Source organism: Coregonus lavaretus, assembly GCF_964263955.1.
Source record: "Coregonus lavaretus genome assembly, chromosome: 4".
Taxonomy (NCBI): Eukaryota; Metazoa; Chordata; class Actinopteri; order Salmoniformes; family Salmonidae; genus Coregonus; species Coregonus lavaretus.
Window position 1 is genome coordinate 51085837 of NC_139991.1, and position 25853 is coordinate 51111689.

Below are 25853 nucleotides of genomic sequence, written 5' to 3' on the forward strand. Positions count from 1 at the left end.
TGGAAAGCCTTCCCAGAAGAGTGGAGGCTGTTATAGCAGCAAAGGGGGGACAAACTCCATATTAATGCCCATGATTTTGGAATGAGATGTTCGAAGAGCAGGTGTCAACATACTTCTGATCATATAGTGTATCAAACAATTCCCATTTCATCACACAAAGAAGCATTACAGTGTTTCAGGGTAGGCCTTCCTTACCTCTGTGTGCACGGACGTGTGTTTGAAAGCAGTTGTAGTACTTGTATTTCTTCCCACATATCCCGCAAACGTAGGAGCCTGTATGAGAGGAAAAGCAAAATAGAGAGCGCTGGAAAAGCTACAAGAGTTAACTGCATCGATATCACTGGCGTGTAACAACATGACTTAAAATGATTGCACAAGGTTTGTCTTAGTTAAGACTGTAAAATAAGTGACCAGTCTTGATTCACATGTATTTATCAATACATTACATGGTCAGACAGTTATTACATAATTTCCTAATGATTACCTTTTCTTCTAAATATGTACAGAAATGTACCGGTTTCCTAGCATGTAATTTCTCAGTAAATACCAGATACATTCCAGCTGAGATGGTTAATGTTCAACTTCAGGAGGCCAGTGTGAATGAGGGCAGGCTAAGAAAGGTGTGAGGTAGCTAATGACAGGTGCAAAACAGTTTTGTGTAACAAACCCAGATGTTGGGAGTAGGTAAAAATGAAGACATTTTCATGGCCGGGTGCAGGTGCACAGGTTTGGAACAGAGGACAGATACAGAGGGAGAAGTTAAAATGACAGGTGCAAGGGATCGTACCTTGGGTCTGGTCATTGCGCGACCTTCCTCCTCCTCCTCCTCCTCCTCCTTCTGCTGCTCCTCCTCCTCCTCCTCCTCCTCCACCAAGGACAACACAGATCTCGGCAGGCACATCTTTCCCGTTACTGGCCCCCTGCAAGCCAGGCTCCTTCTTTATCGTGACCGGAACAGCGAGGGTGGCGGAGGTGGTGGTCGGGGTAGGGGAGGGGCCATCTGGGACTCCACCCCCCACGTCAACCTGCTCCTGCCCAGGATTGGCGGGCACCTCCTGAGCACTCATGACTGACTGCTCAGGGCCAGCACTCCTGGGGCTGTGAGTGAGTGCAACAGACAGCCAGGCAAAAGGCAGGAGGAGGAAGAAACAAAACAAGCCAGAATTACTAATCCAACTCTCCAAAAACAGCAGCCTTCCTTTGAAACAAACGGGTGCAGTTCAAATACATCAAGGGATAACATCAAGGCAGCAGAGCTCTGAGAAACCCATCTTTAGCAAGTTCTAAAGCAAGGCACTTGACACTCACAGACTACCATATGCCTGACCAAGGTACTTCAAAGAGAGAGAGGTAGTCTGGCATACCAATGAGAGAAAGTGCAATTTAATGGTTCTAAAAATGGTCTCCATAAGGACATTATTTCAATACCATTTCTCTAGTCTCTGTCCAGGTACTGAACAATTTTGTTACTGAGATTAATAAAAAAAGGTATATTCTAACCATGGGGGCAACCAAAACCAGCATCTATAAAAGATTGTGACCCGTGACAATGGAGTTTGTCCAAAATAGGAGGGGCTGAGATGGGAGATCTGCATTATTATTATTATTATTATCTATTATTAGCCCTACAGCACAGTGCTTCATTGTGTATGGGTGACCTTTGATGACAATCCACAGCACCCAGGTGTTCTAATTCCAAAAAAAATCCAAATTACCCAGCCTTCTACTGCAAGTATCATTGTACACTAGGACTATAATGAGAGGGCTCGAGTAAAGTAAAATGCAACCAAGCAAAACAGAGTTATAACCTGGATGACAGATTTTTAGTGGAAAGAGAAATTACATTTCATGGGCAGCACCTTTTCTTGGAAGGGATAACTGACTGACAATGGCGCTAATGATTAAAACAGATCATAGTTACATGGGCAGCTGTTGTCCCCAAAAATATAGCATTGCTATGTTTCCGTTTGTCACCCTAAATATGAATAATTGTGCAGAACTTTTAGATTCCCAAGCTGTGGAGGGAGTATTGCTGGATGGCAATGGGTTAAATCAGGAGTTCCTTAGACAGAGCTGGCAATATCGTAAAAGGGTATTGGTTCAATAGAATGGTGTGTGGTAGGAGGGAAGAAGCTCATTGCATGTAGGCTAGTCATTAAAACATTAAACAATTCCCAGTTACTCCAACTTTGTTAAATATTAATTTCAAAAGGTGTTTCCTGCTCCATTGTTTTATGCCCCATTTCCATAATTTTGCAATCTAGTCTACATTGGTGTGTCATGGTAGAGAAAATGCTGGTAGAGAAAACACTCCTGATCTGGTAGAGAAATTGACAATGGCAGAACCTCCATGTTTTTCATATCAGCATGGGTTCAACAGTTTAAGGGGCTGATGCTATACTAACATCATATAGCATTAGAATAAATGCAAAACGACTAACCGCCTCAGACATCTATAGCCTACTTGATAAAATGATGCCTGCAAAGAAATGTAGCTAGCCGACAATGACATTCTAATCTCACTCAAAAGAGGCCAATTCAACAAGCCTGGGCAGATTGGAGGCCGTAAAAGCTAATTTGGGAAGCGAAGGGAACGGCTGAGTGTTCATTTCAGCAGCAGCCGTGTCGCGGCCGTGCGCCATGTTGTGTTGGAAATTATGACAATACTTTTTTTTTTTTTTTTTTTACAAAAACACAGCCCCATCAGGAACAAGTGGGGGCAGGAAGCTACATGGAGTGGAATATCTGCCGAGAGGAAAAAGCAGAAAAGTGAAATCCCTCTCAGAGCTGGACATGATTGGATTTCATACCCTAATGGCAGAACGTGATTAATTTCTCCACAAAATTCCTTTAGCACACGTAGGTATTAATGCTGTGCTGCTTGGTCTGCTGCTATGCAATTGTGAGTTAGCTATCAATAGTTAGCCCAGTCTATTTGAGATGCGTTTGCTTCTGTGCTGGAACAGTCGTGTAATAAATCTAAATCAAGCATGTGAAATCTCATGGTGGAAAGCAAACAAACCACATTTTAGAAAACATTATGTGCCATTTCAGGGAATCTCTCTCATAAGCCACACAATGATACAGATATTGTCACCTGCATATATAAATATGAGAGCGACAATCTCATTTTTATGCCTCATGTAGGCCTAATTTGGTTTTTCCATTTCGTCACTGCTCAAATAATTCCATCACATAACTACAGAGGCATGACAGTCACATATTACATTATTTCATCTACATTCAAAATGGAGGATTTAGACCTCTTGCTATTCACATTATGGAATTTGACAATATCCGTTCCAAGATTCAATATCAGGAACAAAAACATACCACAGAATGTTTCCAAATAATCTAATGCTGTGAAACCGAATTGAGGCCAACTCCAAAATGGTGTCGTAAGCACAACACTTTGAAAACAGCCTGGAAATAGCATTCATGGACATTGACAAATGGATTCTGGGAAGGCAAGGCATCATTGATCCCCCCCCCACCCCCATATGGTTTAAATGGATGAAAATCAATCAATGACCAAAAGGTTGGGTATTGAGCACATTTTTCATGCCTCAGTACAGCCCATTACATAAGGTTTTGCTAAAATGGAGACTAAAAGGTCAATTCACCCTGAGAGAAGAAAAAGGGAATCAAATGAATACCGAAGAATTTACCTATTTAAATTATTGAACAAATACTGAATACATGCTTGATTTGGGCTTCTAACTAGGCCAGAATCGTTTTGGCACCCATATAACATTTCCATTGTGTATAACTTTAATGTATTTAGAATGGATACCCTGCAAACAAAATGGCTTGCTGCATCTTTTATCGAATTGAAAACGTGAAACAGCCATCATAAATGCTTTCTGAAGGATCTATAAAAATTCCCCATCAATGTTTTTCAACATTGTTCCACACAAAAAGCCAATGATATTCCTATTTAATAAAATGTTCAAATAAATATTGAATGGTTAAAATGTTCCTATTCATGGCTGATTGGAGGATGGGATGGGGCCCTGTGTAGCTCAGTTGGTAGAGCATGGCGCTTGCAACGCCAGGGTTGTGGGTTCGTTTCCCACGGGGGGCCAGTATGAAGAAAAAAAATATATGTATGCACTCACTAACTCTAAATCGCTCTGGATTAGAGCATCTGCTAAATTACTAAAATGTAAATGATAGGAAAATGTTCCATGAAATAGGAACACATGACCAGATCATTCTGAAAATGTATCGACAAACAAAACCTTTGTGAGGCCCCTGGCAATTCCCAGCCCTAATACAATAGTAATTTGAACATTTTATTTCAAACTGAAATTCCTGGAATAAAAGCATTTTTGGGGGGCAATTGGCAGTGTGTGTATGTGAGACAGCATGATATGAAAATAGTTTAGCTTGAAACTAAACCATTTGAATAGACTGCTTTCCTTAAGATTGAGGGCAGCGGTTTAGTTTATGTCATTGCACGACATTAAACATATTGTTCTGGACTACAGCCCTAAGCGAATCAGTCTCAATGCTAGAGATGTCGGAAAGGTCAACATTGGACGGTAAATAAATGAATTAATATTTTTTAAACAGCACAGATTTGTCAATATACTTTAAATACTAGAATGTGTGTGGAAAGTACACGATGGGCTAATACCAGAATAAATTACAGTGCCTTCAGAAAGTATTCATACCCCTTGACTTATTCCACATTGTTGTGTTACGGCCTGAATTCAAAATTGATTAAATAGTAGTTTTTTCTTAACCATCTACACACAATACCCCATAATAACAAATTGCAAACATGTTTCTAGAAATTAGTGCACATTTATAGAAAATGAAATACAGAAATATCGAATTTACATAAGTATTCACACCCCTGAGTCAATACTTTGTAGATGCACCTTTGGCGGCGATTACAGCTTTGAGTCGTCTTGGGTATGTCTGTATAAGCTTTGCACATCTGGATTTGGGGATTTTCTCCCATAGTTCATTGCAGATTTTCCCAAGCTCTTAAGTTAGATGGGGAGCGGCGGTGAACAGCAATCTTCAAGTCTTTCCACAGATTTTCAAATGGGATTCAAGCCTGGGCTTTGGCTGGGCCACTCAAGGACTTTCGCATTCTTGTTCTAAAGCCATTCCAGCATTGCTTTGGCTGTATGCTTAGGGTCATTGTCCTGTTGGAAAGTAAATCGTTTGCACTCTGAAGCAAGTTCTCATCAAGGATTTGCCTGTATTTGGTCCATTCATTGTTCCCTCTATCCTTACCAGTCTCCCAGTCCCTGCTGCTGAAAAGCATCCCCATAGCATAATGCTGCCAGCACCATGCTTCAAGGTAGGGATGGCGTTAGACGGGTGATGAGCTGTGCCTGGTTCTCCAGACATAGCACTTTGCATTCAGGCCAAATAGTTACATTTTTGTCTCATCAGACCACATAATATTTTGCCTTATGAGCTCAGTCTTTCACATGCCTTTTTGCAAACTCCAGGCATGCTGTCATGTGCCTTTTTCTCAAGAGTGGCTTCCGTCTCTCCTATACAGCCCAAATTGGTGAAGTGCTGTAGAGACTGTGGTCCTTCTGGCATGTTCTCCCATCGCAGCCAAGGAACTCTACTTCTGTCAGAGTGGTCATTGGGTTCTTGGTCACCTCCCTTAACAAGGTCCTTCTTGCCCGGTCGCTCAGTTTAGTCAGATGGCCAGCTCTAGGCAGAGTCTGGGTAGTTCCATATTTTTTCAATTTCCCAATGACTGAGACAACTGTGCTCTTGGAAACTTTCAACACTCTAGAAATAGTTTTATACCCTTCCCCAGATATATGCCTCATCACAATTCGGAGATCTACGGACAGTTCCTTGGACTTCATGGTATAGTTTTTGCTCTGACATGCACTGTCAACTGTGGAACCTTATATAGACAGGTGTGTTCCTTTCTTAATCATGTTGGGCACAGGTAGACTCCAATCAAGAGTGTAGTGACATCTAAAGGATGATCAAAGGAAATTGGACGCACCAGACCTCAATTTGGAGTGTCATAGCAAAGGGGTGTGAATACTTATGTAAATGAGATATAGATTGGTTTGCTATATCCCTGCTATGCAGAGAGGAGAATATTATCAGCCACAGGGATGAACAAAACCTATTTCAGCCTGAATGCTTTCCCCCACTACTTAAAATCAGAAGCACATTTTCCTAGCCTCCTCGGTGTAATGTCTCTCAAAATGGCTTCCAACCAACGATTTCAAAAAAGCAATAATGCAGAGAAATGGGAGAATATTTTTTCCCCCTTTTTTCTACATTTCCTTCTATTAGCCGGAATGGTATGGAAACAGACCTGTCCACTCTTGAAATTACATCCGCATGCAGTCCGAAACCCCATAAAACATTTTCAATGTATATGTTAATGCTGTGAATTAAAATGTAATAACTAGAGATATTGGAAAGTGGCCTTGAATTATACAACAAATAAATCCTGAAAGAGCAGCCCTAAAATTTGAAATTCAGGGCAGCATCCGGTCTGCCGCTAAACCCTTATACCCTGGCAGATTAATTTTTTAGGTGAAAATCTAAATTGCAGTGCAGTCTGAGGCAGGTCTGGTAAACCTGCTCCTTTGTGATTTATGGATTCATTAGAGCAAGAGGTGACTTTTCCCCCCCTTTCACAGAAATGAGATTCTCTTTGTAAAATTTGTATTTTTTGAAAGGCAACCTGCGCCCTGAAACATTAAAAAAAACACTTCCTATGTACCACAGTACACAGACGGGCCTTAAATCATCTCTGCTGCAGCAATTGAATGTCCTTGTGCATTATTCATGAGACCAATAAGGTTCATTTTAAGTAGAGAAGGGGAGGGAAATATGCACAGAATGCACATATTCCCCCAAATGCCAAAAACTATTTTCATGTAGCCGTCCAAACCTGAAATACCAGTGGTATTATTTTCAGAGATTTATCAGGACAACTATGCTTATATAAGGAAGGTAATTGTTGATGCATTTAGCAGATTTGGACAGATGCCAAGGTTTACCTGGCCAATAAGGAAAGAGTAAAAAAAACAAAACAAAAAACACTAACTATCACCTGCAATTGCTAAACTTTTGCAGCTCTCAGCAAGAACATCAGAAGGAAGGATTATGCCTATCTGGGTCTCCTGAACGACAGGTATGCCTACATAATGTTTGTGACTGCACTCGAGTCTAGAGAAAATAAGTAAATGACACCAAGTCCTGGCTAGTGAAAGATGGTCTAGGGAGGCCTTCATGGATTGTTATGAACTGACAAGATGGTTTACTCTCTCTCTCATTGCCCATCTTTCTCTCCAGACCTATTGAGTTGTTTTGTTTTAATTGGGGTGGCATATATTTTTTGGTTCACAAGTAGACCAGGACATCCTACCTCTTGGTGATCAGTGCCTGAAGGTACAAACAGCCCTGTCTTGCTCAGTCCTCTGTCTCCGCTCTTGCAGAGTCCCGCAAGCCACAGTGTCACCTGGGTGGGTAGAGAGCTTAGGTCTGAGAAGGCATCAAACTACTATGAATGAATTTATACAACGATATATAAACACAAAACACTCCATCAAATGTAATATCAAAGTTGCATTTTGTGTGTCTATAAAAAAGGAGCCTTTCGCTTCAATGCTACCTTCCCCAAAACAAATCCTAAATGCCTTTTACTTGGCTGCGCTGACATTTAATAATAATAATAATAATAATAAAATTCCTGTCATTCCTACATTCATGCTCTTCCATTAAAACCATGGAATTTCCTAGTGTAATTTATAGCCAGCATTTTTGATTACAGTGAATGTGGAGGGAAAAGGTCAGGGTTCCGATTTAGCATACACACCCAAAAAAAATCCACCAACACATCAAATTCGTACTACAGTACTGAAGGTCAGCATCAAAATTAACAAAGTAAAATGGCTCTGCCAGATCTACTTACAATGACAAACTATGCAAGACAGAAAATAGTTTTGGGTCTACAAGATTCATGTAAAAAGCAGAGAGATTGGTAATGATTGTTTTTCCTGTTCTTAAAATGTTCCGACTTGGTCCTCCTCTGCATTTGTCCTCTTTCGTGTACCGTTCCCTTTTGTTTGGTCAGTGTCCCTGTCCCCCCCCCCCCCAAGTTTAGACGCATAACAAGTCCGGTGCATTCCTTGTTTACCATGTTTCACCAGCCAAGCAGGCCATGAACTCACTCTATCCTTTCTCAAAACACACAAACTAATCAAAGATTACCAACCTTTTAAACACAGCATTTCTATTGTTTATTACAAAGGGAATCCTTATAGAATAATCTCTGAATGGGTGACAATGCAGAATCTCTTACTTGAATGTACAGTGGTGTTACCATCTCTGCACCCTCTCTTCTAATGTACATCTAAGGGCTTAGATATGTCATACACTGTCATCCTTTCTTTAACACTATGGAAAGGCACACGCAACCTACAGATTAGGCTGATTGTTACATTATTGGTAGCCTACTAAACACCTCTTCACAATTACCATCAACATCAGAGAGGATGTTAGTAGTATAAAAGCCATAATCTACCATTTCAACAGCCAGGCCCTGCCTGCCACTTTGTTTGGTAAAGCTGGATGGGACTGGGTAAATGTGACCACTCAAATGCATCTAAACTGTGGAAACAAGTATTAGTTCTAAACTGATTTTGAAGCTATAGCCTACATTGTTTGTTGTCAAATGACAAAAACATCAACAATGGATTAATACAGCCTAGATCTTTGGTTATTATTGAGTAAGACAGTTGCACTGTAAGATAAGGAATTTATATTTGATTATTTTAAGTAGGAGAATGCTAATTAGTAGGGTATTTTAATTAAGGACATATTGTCACTATTATACAAAATAGATAGCAGTCCAAACTTTGAGATAAGACCTTAAGATGAGAGTTGACACACCCTGATTCAAGCTGTAGCCTACTCCTATTGTTTCTCATATTCAACATCAAAGAGCGCATCGTGATCGAACGAATCTGTTTCTAAACGAGGCAATTTTGCAACTGGTATCATTTGATCGTTTTTCATGAACTCAAACAGAGCTGCTCGTGCAATCTACTAATTATCCTCTACAGTAAAAAAAAAAAAAAAGTCTTCATACTGACAGTCAAGGCACTTAATCATAGGCTACCAACGTAGCCTACTTATTTTTAAAAACACGTTCGACATTAAAAAATAATTTCATGTCACAAAATGTTTCAAAACTAAGGTTCGAATAAAATGCTTAAACAAGGCAAATTAAATGGAATTTCTTAATTTCACAAAATAACCGCCAACAGGTGGCGCCAATTTCAGAATGAAATGAATTAAAATCCTACAGCCATTTCGAAAACAGAAGTAGAAATTATATTCGAAATTGGAAACATTTTCTTCATATCGACCGATTGAACCAAATAGCCTACCTACGCTTTACCACAACAAACACTGACGACTCAATTGTGAATATAGAATGTGAGAGAAAATTGAAGCAAAATTCCCAAAACATGGCTGCAAGGTTGTGTTTTCAGATTGTTCCCCCTCGTCCTTCATGTAACCACCGCTGCTAATTTCCCACGCGTTTTTAAAACTACAATTTACAAAGTATCGCTGGGTTAATTAGCCAGTGTAGACAGCTGAGTTTACTCAAACTTTCTTCGAAATCGCTGTCTAAAATCAACAGATTATTTGCGACGGTAACTAAAACCAGCACCCTTGCTTTCGATAAAGCTCAGCAAACATGCATTAGCGTGAAAACACACACCCTCACTAATTATGAAGAGCGAGTCGAGAAAACTATCAGCAACTGCGGCCTGTACAAAAAAATTAAATTTTGGATTTCTAAATCAGAAAAAAACGATTAATAATTGTTTGACGTTACCTCCCAAAATGATGCAGCACATGCGAGTAGGATAGCTCGAGCTCCAAAATCCTCCTCGGACACCAAAGGTGACTGCACAACTAGAGCTTTGAAATAAAATTAGTTATTCATTTTCAAATTATCTCAACTAAAACTGCTTTATTTTCGAAAATGCAACCTTGACATCTTTCGGCATGAGCCCGAGTGTATGATTGTGTTGACGAAGGTGTAGGCTAGTCCGTCCAGGCTCAGCTTTTGCCGTATTCAGGGTAGGCTATGCGTTGCGGTTTCTCCAGTGGAAATTTTCGTCGTCCGCCATCATACAAGGACAGATTCCGAAATTGCTACGCCTGCTAGTTATATCAAAATGATTCTGGGCAGAGTGAAAAAAGGTCGAACGACCGTAAAGTTGCGCAGGGAATTATGGAGACCAGAAATCACATGCAGAATAACATGTCTGCATCTAATAATGTGAAAGTTGTATTGGAGTTGAAACAAGTAACAACTTCATGACACACATGATGTTGAACATTCAAAAAATTCTGTGAATTGCACCCTTTGTCCATGTATTTCCAAATGATAGCCTATAAATCAATCCAACAAGACAGATGAGGATATTATGTTGTATATTTTGTCACTTACGTCATTTTTTTATTCAATAGTTTTTGCTATGTCTGAATTATATATTTATAATTCAGACATATATGTGTGTGTAGTGATGTATTTTTTCAGACAGATGTAAAAAAACAACACCATAAACCAAAATGCCATGACTATTAGCTTGCTAGGCTAATGAAACTAGATGAGAATTGCTGACTTCTTGGTTGGCCAACACTTTAGAAAATTTCCAATTCAAAGAGTATGCTGACACTGCATTCAAAACCAAGTGGGAAGGTTGTATTTGTCCATGACTGGGAAAAACAGCATTTTCGGCAGTTAAATGCAACTCAACATTATTTATAACATCATTTTACATTTTAGTCATTTAGCAGACGCTCTTATCCAGAGCGACTTACAGTTAGTGAATACATATATATTTTTTTTATACTGGCCCCCCGTGGGAATCAAACCCACAACCCTGGCGTTGCAAACGCCATGCTCTATCAACTGAGCTACATCCCTGCCGGCCATTCCCTCCCCTACCCTGGACGACGCTGGGCCAATTGTGCGCCGCCCATGAGTCTCCCGGTCGCGGCCGGCGGCGACAGAGCCTGGATTCAAACCAGGATCTCTAGTGGCACAGTTAGCACTGCGATGCAGTGCCTTAGACCACTGCGCCACTCAGGAGGATAGCAAAATTGAAAAGCATTATATCAATATAGTTTTTGAACACTATAATATTTTTTACAAGCATGATAGCTGTACTTTTAGTTGATGAATGACACAGCTTGTTCAAAGCCAATCTGCGTTTCTCAACAAGTTCAAAGCACGTGAATGCATCCAACTGGTATGCACGACTTCACAACTGGTAATTTCCACCTTCCCACTTTGTTATGAATGCAGCATTAGTTTCAGTCCAAATAATCATACAACATACATTCACATTTACATTTACATTTGAGTCATTTAGCAGACACTCTTATCCAGAGCGACTTACAGTAGTGAGTGCATACATTTTCATTCATACTGGTCCCCCGTGGGAATTGAACCCACAACCTTGGCATTACAAGTGCCATACTCTACCTGAGTACCAACTGAGCCACACAGGGGTGTACGAGGATAGTAGGCATAGGCTGTGCTGTAAAATATAGTGTGCTTTAAATGCCAGGATGTCATGCTCATAAGGCTTTGTCATATGCCTAGCCGGAATTCGCTGCATACTTCAGGAAGTATCTGAAATAAGACCCAATTTAACAATAGGCCTACCCTTTACACACACAAACGTATAGCCTATTATGGCACTATATAGGCCTATTATTAGTTATTATTAATGCACATTATGTTTTACACCACAGCATTGTTGAATACTTGCTTTCACCATTGTGTGATCAACTGATTCTCTTATCTGTTTCTGTCGTCCTGTCTCTTCCCATTCCCTCTCTCCCTATCCCTCACTTTTTCCTCCCTCTCTGAGGGCTTTTATTTTCAAAGTGAAGAATAAATAGGCCTAAAAGCATTGGGCCTAAAAGTACTATGCCTGTGCCAACAGTACTTACAATACAATATTTACAATAAACAGGACAAATAACAACAAGTGAATAAATCAACACTAATTGAACCCAATAAGTCAGAGTATGGAGCGATGTCAGTGTCAACAGAAATTGTATTTTAATTCCATAATTTTAAATATGTATGCATTCAGATTCAGTGTTCAAATTCAGTTCTCTAAATTCTGATTCAAAACCATAGGCAACACCCTGGGCATATTGCATTCAAACCCTGGAATGAATGCAATATCTACCATATTGAAACTGAGTATATACATTTCATTGAATTTTAATATTGAATTAAATTTAAATTAAATTTTAAAACAATATTGCAATATTCATTCAGTTAAGTTTAAAATCATGAAATGTATGAACTCAATGATTCAACTAGCGCATTACAAATTCAAAATTATTAAATTCAAATTCAATATCCTAATACAAATGGAAAATTATGGAATTCTAATACAATTTATGTTGGCACTGATTTCGCTTCATATCAGAGCACTGAACTACCTTAGCAAGGTCTCAGTAATGCCAAGTGGCACATTCTTCTGCCCAGGCGTTGCTGACGCCTGCTAGCTCTTATGACTGGAAGGTATTTTACGTAGCAGCTAACCACATTTTAGCAATCTGTCAGTTGATGACACAGTCGATGAAGTGGCACGCAACCATTGGTTGATGCATGCAACATCTGAGCAGGGGAACGCAACCATTGCTTTAGTAATTGCAGCGGCAAGAACAACCCAACCTTCCCTGTCTGGCCACTACAGGGGTGTAATCATTACTCCAAACAGTTGAAAAAAGGTCCCTCCCCCTGTTTGCTGAACCTGTCCAATAGAAACGCTAGTTTGGAGTAATGATTACACACCAGGTAAATGAGGGGTTTGAATTATTTGAAGACATTTTACCCATAATGCATTTCAGCATGGAACATACCATAGAGATAGATAGAGGACTCATCTTTGTATCTGTGCCATTATAGTGTCTATGACAGCATGGGCAGCGCAATTCATCTCCATTTTAAACGATTGGCTGATCCCTCCTGATGACCCGGTTCGACATGACTCCAACAGGGTCACCAGGAGGGATCAGCTCGAATTTGGAAGTCCCACCCAGTTGACTGAATTAAAATGGTGGAATCCCTAAATGGCACTGCCCATGCTAATAAAGCCTTTTGGCCACTAGAGGCCTCTATAATTTTCTATGAAACATACCAACATTTCAACCCCCCCCCCCCGTCCCCCCCCCCCCCCCCCCCCCCGTCAATCAACAGGTTGGCATGAACCAAAACGTATAATGAGCTCTAAAAATTACTTCCGATTGTCTGTCACCAACTCCGACCTGGAAACAACAAGAACAACTCTACACAATTACGAGGACAAACAAATAAGCATTTACATTAATTAGCTTAACTTTAGCATTAATTATTAAACATGATCACCTTGTAGTTATATATTGAACAAAAATATAAACGCAATATGCAACACTTTCAAAGATTTTACTGAGTTACAGTTCCTATAAAGAAATTCATTAGGCCCTAATCTATGGATTTAACATGACTGGACAGGGTTGCAGCCATGGGTGGGCCCGGGAGGGCATACTGTAGGCCCACCCACTTGGCAGCCAGGCCCACCCACTGGGGATCCAGGCTCAGCCAATCAGAATTACTTTGTCCCCACAAAAGGGCATTATTACGGACAGAAATACTCCTCAGCACCCCTCCCACCCTTCCTCAGATGATCCCGCAGGTGAAGAAGCTGGATGTGGAGGTCCTGGGCTGGCGTGGTTACACGTGGTCTACGGTTGTGAGGCCGGTTGGACGTACTGCCAAATTCTCTAAAACAACATTGGAGGCGGCTTATGGTAGAGAAATTAACATTAAATTATCAGGCAAAAGCTCTGGTGGACATTCCTGCAGTCAGCATGCCAATTGCATGCTCCCTCAAAACTTGAGACATCTGTGGCATTGTGTTGTGTGACAAAACTGCACATTTTAAAATGGCCTTTTATTGTCCCCAGCACAAGGTGCACCTGTGTAATGATCATACTGTTTAATCAGCTTCTTGATATGCCACACCTGTCAGGTGGATGGATTATCTTGGCAAAGGACAAATGCTCACTAACAGGGATGTAAACAAATTGTGCACAAAATTTGTAAAACATGTAAAATTTGGGACCAACACTTTACATGTTGCGTTTATATTTTTGTTCAGTGTACTTTTGATCAACAATGCAAAAAATGGAAAACAGAGTAACGTTAATGACTGGTAGTCAGGACTGTGCATAGCTTCATCCAGAAACTAGGCATTTATATAACAATTTATATTAACGATTCTGACTTTAACTTTATTGTTTACAGGGATGCCTAGTTGCGTAAAGAACCATAGATTGGAGTTTGATCACTGAATGGAATTAAACCTGACAAATTGTAAGTATTGATCCTAGAGATTATGGATATGCCGTTGTTGACAGGAAAGGTTTTTATGGTGAAACCGAATAGTTTAGGTTTGGTTTATCAAGGATGCCATGCTACGGTTCTTTCCGCAATGAGGCATCTGTACACAATAAAGTAAAAGTCCAAATTGTTCATATTGTGGGGATCTATTTTCTTATAACTAGATGTGATGCCTAGCTTAGAAAGAATACATTAATGATTAAACATAATAGGTTTGTACTGTACTGATATAGATTGTTTAATATAACAAGCTGTGATTAATGTGGGGAACTGTTAGGGGGTAGGATGAGATAAGACTTGTGTCTCACATACACACACACTGCCTCTTTGTTAAACCGCTCAAGGACATGTGTTCTGCTACAAAGATGTCTGAGGTTGCTGACTCAAGACAAGTTGTGGAGATAACAACAAATGCCTGGCAACAGTGAAGCGCCAAGGGGCTGGGACCAGCCTGTGCGCCAACGATAGGCTGAGTAAGTCTAAACAACGCTCAGACTCTACTCTGATAGGCCTGCTTGGAGCAGGAACTATCTCTGTCAGAGTTTTTAAAGAAGAACTTATAACAATGGCTCAGTTCTCTGACTGCCCTGCGTGGTTTTTCAGTGGGCCCATATATACGAACATCATATTTACCTATTCAAGTGTTTGCATTAATTAAAATACTAGTCTATTTTAGAAGACGTGTATTGACCTCTTTTTGTTCCTATACCAGATTTGAACTTAACAATATAAATGCCTAGTTGCGCCACGAAGCTGTGATATGCACAGAGCTTTGGTGAGGCAGGTGCTCAAAGTGAAAAGAAGGGCCACATCCCACCCCAACCCCTAAAAAAGAATGATGACCTTAATTCCATTCATTGATCAAACTACAGTTTGATCAATCAAGATGCCGACCTGGCATCTTTTCACTCCCTCCTCTCTACATTTTCTTCATCTGTTTCTGCTGCTAAGGCCACTTTCTACCACTCTAAATTCCAAGCATCTGCCTCTAACCCTAGGAAGCTCTTTGCCACATTCTCCTCCCTGCTGAACCCCCCCCCTCCTCTCTCTCTGTGGATGACTTTGTCAACCACTTTGAAAAGAAGGTTGACGACATCCGATCCTCGTTTGTTAAGTCTAATGACACTGCTGGTCCTGCTCACACTGCCCTACCCTATGCTTTGACTTCTTTCTCCCCTCTCTCTCCAGATAAAATCTTGCGACTTGTGACTGCAGGCCGCCCAACAACCTGCCCGCTTGACCCCATCCCCTCCTCTCTTCTCCAGACCATCTCCGGTGACCTTCTCCCCTACCTCACCTCGCTGATCAACTCATCCTTGACCGCTGGCTATGTCCCTTCCGTCTTCAAGAGAGCGAGAGTTGCACCCCTTCTCAAAAAACCAACACTCGATCCCACTGATGTCAACAACTACAGACCAGTATCCCTTCTTTCTTTTCTTTCCAAAACTATTGAGCGTGCCGTCTTTAGCCAACCCTCTTGCTATCTCTCTCAGAATGACCTTCTTGATCCAAACCAGTCAGGTTTCAGGACTGGTCATTCAACTGAGACTGCTCTTCTCTGTGTCACGGAGGCTCTCCGCACTGCTAAAGCTAACTCTCTCTCCTCTGCTCTTGTCCTTCTAGACCTGTCTGCTGCCTTTGATACTGTGAACCATCAGATCCTCCTCTCCACCCTCTCCGAGCCGGGCATCTCCGGCGCGGCTCACTCCTGGATCGCGTCCTACCTGACCGGTCGCTCCTACCAAGTGGCGTGGCGAGAAGCTGTCTCCGCACCACGTGCTCTCACCACTGGTGTCCCCCAGGGCTCAGTTCTAGGCCCTCTCCTATTCTCCCTATACACCAAGTCACTTGGCTCTGTCATATCCTCACATGGCCTCTCCTATCATTGCTACGCTGACGATACACAACTAATCTTCTCCTTTCCCCCTTCTGATAACCAGGTGGCGAATCGCATCTCTGCATGTCTGAAAGACATATCAGTATGGATGACGGATCACCACCTCAAGCTGAACCTTGGCAAGACGGAGCTGCTCTTCCTCCCGGGGAAGGACTGCCCGTTCCATGATCTCGCCATCACGGTTGACAACTCCGTTGTGTCCTCCTCCCAGAGTGCGAAGAGCCTTGGCGTGACCCTGGACAACACCCTGTCGTTCTCCGCTAACATCAAGGCGGTGACCCGATCCTGCAGGTTCATGCTCTACAACATTCGGAGAGTACGACCCTGCCTTACACAGGAAGCGGCACAGGTCCTAATCCAGGCACTTGTCATCTCCCGTCTGGATTACTGCAACTCGCTGTTGGCTGGGCTCCCTGCCTGTGCCATTAAACCCCTACAACTCATCCAGAATGCTGCAGCCCGTCTGGTGTTCAACCTTCCCAAGTTCTCTCACGTCACCCCGCTCCTCCGCACACTCCACTGGCTTCCAGTTGAAGCTCGCATCTGTTACAAGACCATGGTGCTTGCCTATGGAGCTGTGAGGGGATCGGCACCTCTGTACCTTCAGGCTCTGATCAGTCCCTACACCCAAACGAGGGCATTGCGTTCATCCACCTCTGGCCTGCTGGCTCCCCTTCCTCTGCGGAAGCATAGTTCCCGCTCAGCCCAGTCAAAACTGTTCGCTGCTCTGGCACCCCAATGGTGGAACAAGCTCCCTCACGACGCCAGGACAGCGGAGTCACTCACCACCTTCCGGAGACATTTGAAACCGCACCTCTTTAAGGAATACCTGGGATAGGATAAAGTAATCCTTCTACCCCCCCCCCCTAAAAAAAAAAAAAAAGATATTGTAAAGTGGTTATCCCACTGGCTATAGGGTGAATGCTCCTATTTGTAAGTCGCTCTGGATAAGAGCGTCTGCTAAATGACGTAAATGTAAATGTACAGTACCGTTCATCTGTGGTTATAGCTTGTTTATCCTGCAATGTAGGCTACTGCTCCTGTAACCAAATTATATACAGTACCAGTTTGGCCACACCTACTCATTCAAGGGTTTTCCTTTATTTTTAGAATTTTATACATTGTAGAATAATAGTGAAGACATCAAAACTATGAAATAACACATATGGAATCATCTAGTAACCAAAAAGGTGTTATACACATTTTGCCTTGATGACAGCTTTGCACACTCTTGGCATTCTCTCAACCAGCTTCACCTGGAATGCTTTTCCAACAGTCTTGAAGGAGTTCCCACATATGCTGAGCACTTGTTGGCTGCTTTTCCTTCACTCTGTGGTCCAACTCATCCCAAACCATCTCAATTGGGTTGAGGTCGGGTGATTGTGGAGGCCAGGTCATCTGATGCAGCAATCCATCACTCTCCTTCTTGGTCAAATAGCCCTTACACAGCCTGGAGGTGTGTTGGGTCATTGTCCTGTTGAAAAACAAATGATAGTCCTACTAAGTGCAAACCAGATGGGATGGCGTATCGCTGCAGAATGCAGTGGTAGCCATGCTGGTTAAGTGTGCCTTGAATTCTAAATAAATCATGGACAGTGTCACCAGCTACACGATGGTGTCACATGCTTCACGATGGGAACTACACATGCAGAGATCATCCGTTCACCTACTCTGCGTCTCACAAAGACACGGCTTAGCGAACACAATTTCATCATAGCGCTTGATGGTTTTTGGGACTGTACTTGAAGAAACGTACAAAGTTCTTGAAATTTCCCGGATTGACTGACCTTCATGTCTTAAAGTAATGATGGACTGTTGTTTCTCGTCGCTTATTTGAGCTGTTCTTGACATAATATGGACTTGGTCTTTTACCAAATAGGGCTATCTTCTGTATAACACCCCTACCTTGTCACAACACAACTGATTGCCTCAAACACATTAAGAAGGAAATCAATTCCACAAATTAACTTTTAACAAGGCACACCTGTTAATTGAAATGCATTATAATATAATATATAATATGCCATTTCGCAGACGCTTTTATCCAAAGCAACTTACAGTCATGCGTGCATATATTTTTTTTTTTGTGTATTCCAGGGACTACCTCGTGAAGCTGGTTGAGAGAATGCCAAGCGTGTGCAAAGCTGTCATCAAGGCAAAGGGTGGCTACTTTGAAGAATCTCAAATATAAAATATATTTGTTTAACACTTTTTTGGTTACTACATGATTCCATATGTGTTATTTCATAGTTTTGATGTCTTCACTATTATTCTACAATGTAGAAAATAGTAAAAAAGAAAGAAAAACCCTGGAATGAGTAGGTGTGTCCAAACCTTTGACTGGTACTGTATATTTTTAACATAGGCTTTAATTAAAAAATTTATATTATTTATATTCAAAGACTCAACCATGGACACTCTTACTGACAGTTGTGGCTGCTTCGCGTGATGTATTGCTGTCTCTACCTTCTTGCCTTTGTGCTGTTGTCTGTGCCCAATAATGTTTGTACCATGTTTTTTTCTGCTAACATGTTGTGCTGCTGCCATGTTGTGTTGCTACCATGTTGTTGTCATGTGGTGTTACTACCATGCTGTGTTGTCATGTGTTGCTGCCATGCTATGTTGTTGTCTTAGGTCTCTCTTTATGTAGTGTTGTGGTGTCTCTCTTGTCGTGATGTGTGTTTTGTCCTATATTTTTATTTTTAATCCCCCGTCCCTGCAGGAGGCCTTTTGCCTTTTGGTAGGCCGTCATTGTAAATAAGAATTTGTTCTTAACTTACTTGCCTAGTTAAATAATAATAATAAAATACAAAATGTTTCTGCAAAAACACACTCACTCATCACACATTGCAGGCTAAACAAGCTAGAACCACAGATGAAAGGTAGTTCGTTAAAAGTACATTACATGGCCAAAGTATGTGGACACCGCTTCTTATTAGTGGATTCGGCTATTTCAGCCGAACTCGTTGCTAATAGGTGTATAAAATCGAGCACACAGCCATTCAATCTCCATAGACAAACATTGGCAGTAGAATGGCCCGTACTGAAGAGCTCAGTGACTTTCAATGTGGCACCGTCATACGATGCCATCTTTCCAACAAGTCAGTTTGTCAAATTTCTGCCCTGCTAGAGCTTCCCCGGTCATCTGTAAGTGCTGTTATTGTGAAGTGGAAACGTCTAGGAGCAACAACGGCTCAGCCGCGAAGTGGTAGGCCACACAAGCTCACAGAACGGGACCGCCGAGTGCTGCACGTCAGCACAAGAACTGTTCGTCGGGAGCTTCATGAAATGGGTTTCCATGGCCGAGCAGCCGATCACCATGCGCAATGTCAAGCGTTGGCTGGAGTGCTTTAAAGCTTGCCACCATTGGACTCTGGGGCAGTGAAAACGCGTTCTCTGGGGTGATGAATCATGCTTCACCATCTGGCAATCCGACGGACGAATCTGAGTTTGGCGGATGCCAGGAGAACGCTACCTGCCCTAATGCATAGTGCCAACTGTAAAGTTTGGTGGAGGAGGAATAATGGTCTGGGACTGTTTTTCATGGTTCGGGCTAGGACCCTTAGTTCCAGTGAAGGGAAATCTTAATGGTACAGCATACAATGACATTCTAACAATATTGTGCTTCCAACTTTTTGGCAACAGTTTGGGGAAGGCCCTTTCTTGTTTCAGCATGACAATGCCCCTGTGCACAAAGTGAGGTCCATACAGAAATGGTTTATCGAGATCGGTGTGGAAGAACGACTGGCCTGCACAGAGCCCTGACCTCAACCCCATCGAACACCTTTGGGATGAATTGGAACGCCGACTGCGAGCCAGACCTAATCGGCCAACATCAGTGCCCGACCTCACTAACGCTCTTGTGGCTGAATTGAAGCAAGTCCCCGCAGCAATGTTCCAACATCTAGTGGAAAGCCTTCCCAGAAGAGTGGAGGCTGTTATAGCAGCAAAGGGGGGACTAACTCCATATTAATGCCAATGATTTTGGAATGAGATGTTCGATGAGTAGGTTTGTACATACTTTTTGCCATGTAGTGTATCTTTGTTAGAACCACTAGTTGCGAATTAATCGGCTAGTTAGCTAGGCTATGCTGTCAAAACAAGCTAACTAGTCTTTACTTGATTAAAAGATTATGGATATACTGACAAGATACTTGTCTCTCCGCCCTAACACTAGCAATATTTCCATTAACTTGCCAGTGATTTTTTTTGTCGACAGAAAGTTTGCATAGAAAATAGATGAGACAATTGTCTGGTAGGGTGCGTTTCCATTTAACTATCTTGCGTCGATGAAAACAGACGGACAGAAAACTATTTTTCACAAAACCTACAGTACCCACGTTTCCATCCACATTTTTAAATGCGAGTAAAGTCATACCGTATTACAAAAAAAAAATCACGACAGCTGTGATGGAAACAGTATGTTTAATAAAAATGTTATAAATGCCAACACACCATTTGTTTGCAGGATCTTTTTAGCAGGATCTTTTTGTGTCTGTAAAATTAAATATGCGAGAAATGGCGGTGGAAATGCCTTTATGAGCAAATATTGATATAACAACCATCATATCAAAGTAAACTTGAGTCACGAGATAACAAGGTGTGTTGTCCTCCCACCATGGCTCGGGAAACCATTCAGTTTATTAGGCTACAGATGAAATAAGTTATGATGAACTTCACAGGGTGATGAAAGTGTACGGTGATCTTGATGCTACTTTCCAATAAATATTGAGGGTCTTATTCTGGTGACAAATAAAAATATGCACGCTCTTATCCATAATAATCTCATCATGTAGACTAGCCTACCCGCACTTCTGTGAGCTGTTGGCTAGAGCACACCTGCTAAGACTAGAGTAGGCACATTTGCTATTTAATGCAACAGTTTTTGTGACAAAACGATCGGTAGAGTTGAAAATGCAATGGAAAAACATTGAACTTTAGATTTGTATTCAGTACATGAAAACGTAAGCGTAGATTTTATGTGCACTACTTCATCACGTATTGATTTTTATCTGCAACAAGTCAGTTAGGTGGAAACACACCACCGGTGGGAAAATGCGCACATCTTCATGCAGATTTTGTTCATATTCGCATGATAATCTGTCGCCAATTGGATGGAAACCTAGCTAGTGTCGAATAAAAATGTAGTGGTTGAAGTGTTTCCATTACCCATTTAGACAAATTACACATGAATAAATTGGCGACAGCCTGTATGCCATCCCACCTATTTGTGTCATGTCTCAGGTAGCCCGCGAAAGCCAGCATGGATAGAATGCAATAATTGAATAATATTTGCCATATTCAAATAAATGTGCCAACATATCGCCAAGGTCTGTGCCATGGTAAAACTTGCACTCCTGTAGATCTGAAATAATTTGATGGTGAAACCTGCCAGCCAACCAAAAAAGCAAGGCGAAACAATTCAGGCATTCATGAAAGTCAGGACAATCCTTGTCCTGCAAAGAAACATTATTCTTATAGTTAAATTTTTTAAATTTGCAAGCAGTAGGCATTTAAATGTGGAGTGAGCTTATAGTTATATGATGACATCACATGCCCCGCGTACCTTCAAAAGTATTCGGCAATCATAATATAGGCTATTCGAAAAACACAGTTTCCATAATCATTTGTCGCAATAAAGAAAGTTAGACAAAATAAATATCCACTCCACGGATACAAATTATGTCGATCTTTAAACATTGTCTCCAATATCTGCTGTTTCCATTACACATGTCCCAAGGATTTTTTTTGCAAAAATTGCTTTTGTTGAAAAACCTGGGTCAATGGAAACCTGCCAGTAGTCGTTTTCCACTAAGTCGTTGTCCACAAAGTCGTTGTCCACTAAGAGGCACGGCGGGCTGTCAAGCTCCCGCCTATTCCTCTCTTTAAATTGGTGGATAGATCTCATTATTTTGAATATTCGATTAGGGTTGTTGACGTCAACCGCCTGTAATCAATAGAGAGAGATGCTATGCTACTAACCTCATGTCATGAATATGAGTAGCCATCTCCCAACAACTCTGATATAAAGTGGTTTTTCACAAAGTTGCTGGGATGTCACGTGTCCTACTTATTAGTACACTCATAACAACCTAAGCATTATAAAACTTCTATTTGATCAGATAAACCTCATGCTTGCCACATTTTTTGTTGACCAAATTCGACACTCATTGACCTCCATACAAAAACTCCTTGCTTGGTGAGCGAAAGAAACGAAACACCGCCACCTGCTGGAGAATTCAGATTTTTGGCAGAGTTGGGCCTCTCGTTTCGCCTCTTCCTCTCTGCTTGATTTGAATTTGTTCCGCTACTGACAAACAGTCCAACTGGGTTGCGTTCAGTACGACAGAGCGGTGTAGGCTACAATGTTGAATTCAACGGAAATTGTACTGTAGGCCCAATGATTGATCCCGTTATAGAACCGTTGTGATTATGATGGCCTAGAGTGCGGAACCATATGGTGTGCTGCACGAGTTTTGCTATTTGAGATGGTCACACCCATATTGATCAGGTCACACCTCGCCACACCTACCCAACGGGAGCCAACGTATCGCCAAAGCTGTTGATGAACGGTGCACTCCGTTTTGGGAAAACGTGAAAACCGTCACGCAACGTAGCAAATGTTGAAGCGAATTGAACGCATCCCTGCTGTTTCCCGGTTGCTTGTTCCTGACCTTGAGACAACACACGCTAGTAACTCCAAAGTAACTTACTACTGGCGGTGTTCATTTCAAACTCACAGCCCGGTGCCGGTAGGTAGCTCACTTCTTATTATATCTCAGTGGTCGCTCGTGCATGTAGGATGAGTGCAGCAGCTCACTGCCGCGCTCGCAGTGGCAGAAGGGTGAAGGAGTGTATTTTTCTTTAAAGATTCATGAGTTTAAGAAATGATCTACTTTGATGTGTAATTCGATGCATTTAAATTTACAAGAGAGAAAAGAGACAACAAATAAAACATTCGTAAAAAAAAAAACGCCACCATTCTAAACTGCACTTTTTTTCATAGGTGGGCAAAGGGGCAGGTGCTCCTAACATGGTGCAGCCGCAAACAAATTGATTGGAGCCAAACAAATCTGTGTGCGACCACAAACTCATATAGCCTACACCAGGGGTACTCAAGTACTACTTACAGGGGCGCAACTTTAACTGGGGATAGGGGGGACATGTCCCCCACACATTCTGAAATAGCATTTTTGTCCCCCCCCCCAGTTTCTTTGTATTGTTGTTATTATTATTTATTCATTTTAACCCCCTTTTTTCTCCCCAATTTCGATCTTGTCTCATCGCTGCAACTCCCCAATGGGCTCGGGAGGCGAAGGTCGAGTCATGCGTCCTCCGAAACCGTACTTCTTAACACCCACCCGCTTAACCCGGATGCCAGCCGCATCAATGTGTCAGACTGACGACCGAGGTCAGCCTGCAGGCGCCCGGCCCACCACAAGGAGTCGCTAGAGCACGATGAGCCAAGTAAAGCCCCCTCAGCCAAACCCTCCCCTAACCCGGACGACGCTGGGCCAATTGTGCGCCACCCTATGGGACTACCGATCACAGCCGGTTGTGATACAGCCTGGGATCGAACCCGGGTCTGTAGTGACGCCTCTAGCACTGCGATGCAGTGCCTTAGACCGCTGTGCCACTCGGGAGGCCCTGTCCCCCCCCAGTTTTAACATTGGAATGTGATACAAAACATGGCAAAGATGTGCTTTAGGACTATGCGGACGCCTCCGAGCTGTCGGGTAGGCTCTTTGGAGTGTTTATCAGACTGGATTAAAATAAATATATATATATATATATGTGTGTGTGTGTGTCCCACTTCTAATACCACAGTTGCGCCCCTGAGTATTTGAGAAGTTCTGGTCACGCAAATTTCCTAGGTGCAGTGGCGATTTTACCATGTCAATCTTGGTGGGGCAAACTCCCCAAACATTTTTTAGGTGCATGACAGCAAAGCCACTACATAATACAACACTAAACAACACATGAATTGCACTATAACGGTGACAAACAGTGCCCACAAACTGTTAGGGCCTACATAAAGCTGTCCCAACAGCAGAGTCCTAACACCTTACTACTGCTACACCTGGCTGTCAGCAGAGCCTTGTCTGGCAGCGAAACAGTTCATTCTGCCTCATTTACTGCCTTTAAAAAAAACATAGGTGATATGGCTGACTTGCTTAAACAAATGTGTTTTTTACTGACAATTGAGATGTACAAACTATGGCAGAAGGGGACGACGAGCGGATAAGAGGCAATCCATAATTTTGATTAAGGCATTAATGAGCGAGCTAGGACGGACCTAGTCAATATAACTTTTTGTTCAGCACTTTTGAAATGTACAGCGACAGAATTCAGAACATGGGCTGTTCTTACAGTATTCTTCCAGTACACCAAGTCAGAACCGTAGGATAAATAAAGGGGGAATATAAGCAGACAATGAAAGCTCTTACAATATTGAATTATTACATTTCTCTAAAACAGGCTATAGGCTACATGTGCACCACCAAGTCAGAACAGTAGGCTAAGTTAAGAGGGGGAAAGGGAACAAATTATTAGGGTGAGGCACATGGGCTACTAACAGCTTAATACACAACATACACTTAGTATTACTTTCTTAGCTACAGTATACATATCTCCCTGGCATATTACATCATTATGCAGCAGCATACAATACATTTTTGGACTCACCTTGTTGTTCTGTGCTCACTTGAACAGGAAGGTGGCGCGGCGGTCCTTCTTTTGGGCAAATTTTGTCATCAAACTTCATCATCAAGTGTGGCGTTCTCTGGATTTATGGTGCTTTCAAGACAACTGAGAACTCTGAAAAAAACAAGGTCGAATCATGACGCCAGTGATCTTCAGGTCGGAGCTCTATAAAGAGGACAGAGTTCCCGACTTGGAATTCCGAGTTGGATGACCGTTCAAAACTTATTTTCCCAGTCGGAGCCCCCAGTTGTCTTGAACTCAATGAAGTCTGAGATTTCCCAGTTCTGAGTTTCCAGTTGTTTTGAACGCGGCAGAAGTCATGCTGGATTGACAGCATGGCCAATTTATTCAACCTTTTCTGGCCCATGGTGTTGTATGTGAATGTTTATCCTTTTAAGCTTGGAAAAGATACCCTTAAACCCAGACTTGGACCACATACCCACTCCACTGAATAGCAGGCAAGTGATTGCTTTGCAACGCTTGCAGTTAGACATTGATTCCTTCCAATCCACTCGTTGTATTTGCGATTTCCAACTTGTTGTGTAATGTTTATGTCCAATGGCGGATGAGAACCGATACTATAATTTCTCTTCAAATGACAAGGATTGAAAAGGATTTGCCAGTAGATTGTCGACTTGATTCATGATGATGACTGCTATCTTGCTAGCTAAGCTTTTGAAAGTATGATGTTTACATGATCAGTCCAATCAAAGCTACGGTAGATATAACGTGATTTTACATCATTTTATCTGTGGCCAATGACCTTGAGCCTTCTTGGATGGGCACTTCTAATGTACATATATGGCAGCACCCAAG

The 25853-nt window shown here is 41.9% G+C and overlaps 1 protein-coding gene across 2 annotated transcripts in view; it reads right to left on the reverse strand.

Annotated features, from left to right (window-relative positions):
* LOC311127857 (zinc finger protein 618-like) overlaps positions 1 to 10192 on the reverse strand; it is a 34335-nt gene extending 24143 nt beyond the window's left edge. Inside the window, exons 1-4 of one of the 2 annotated variants that reach the window (XM_084159749.1) lie at positions 9857 to 10192; positions 7376 to 7468; positions 788 to 1098; positions 196 to 273 (exon numbers count right to left, since the gene is read on the reverse strand). In XM_084159749.1, coding sequence (XP_084015875.1) covers positions 196 to 273; positions 788 to 1067 — 358 coding nt within the window. In that variant the 5' untranslated portion in view covers positions 1068 to 1098; positions 7376 to 7468; positions 9857 to 10192. The remainder of the gene's footprint in view (positions 1 to 195; positions 274 to 787; positions 1099 to 7375; positions 7469 to 9856) is intronic. The other variant, XM_084159748.1, reaches the window with a different exon arrangement.
* Positions 10193 to 25853: the final 15661 nt, after the last annotated feature.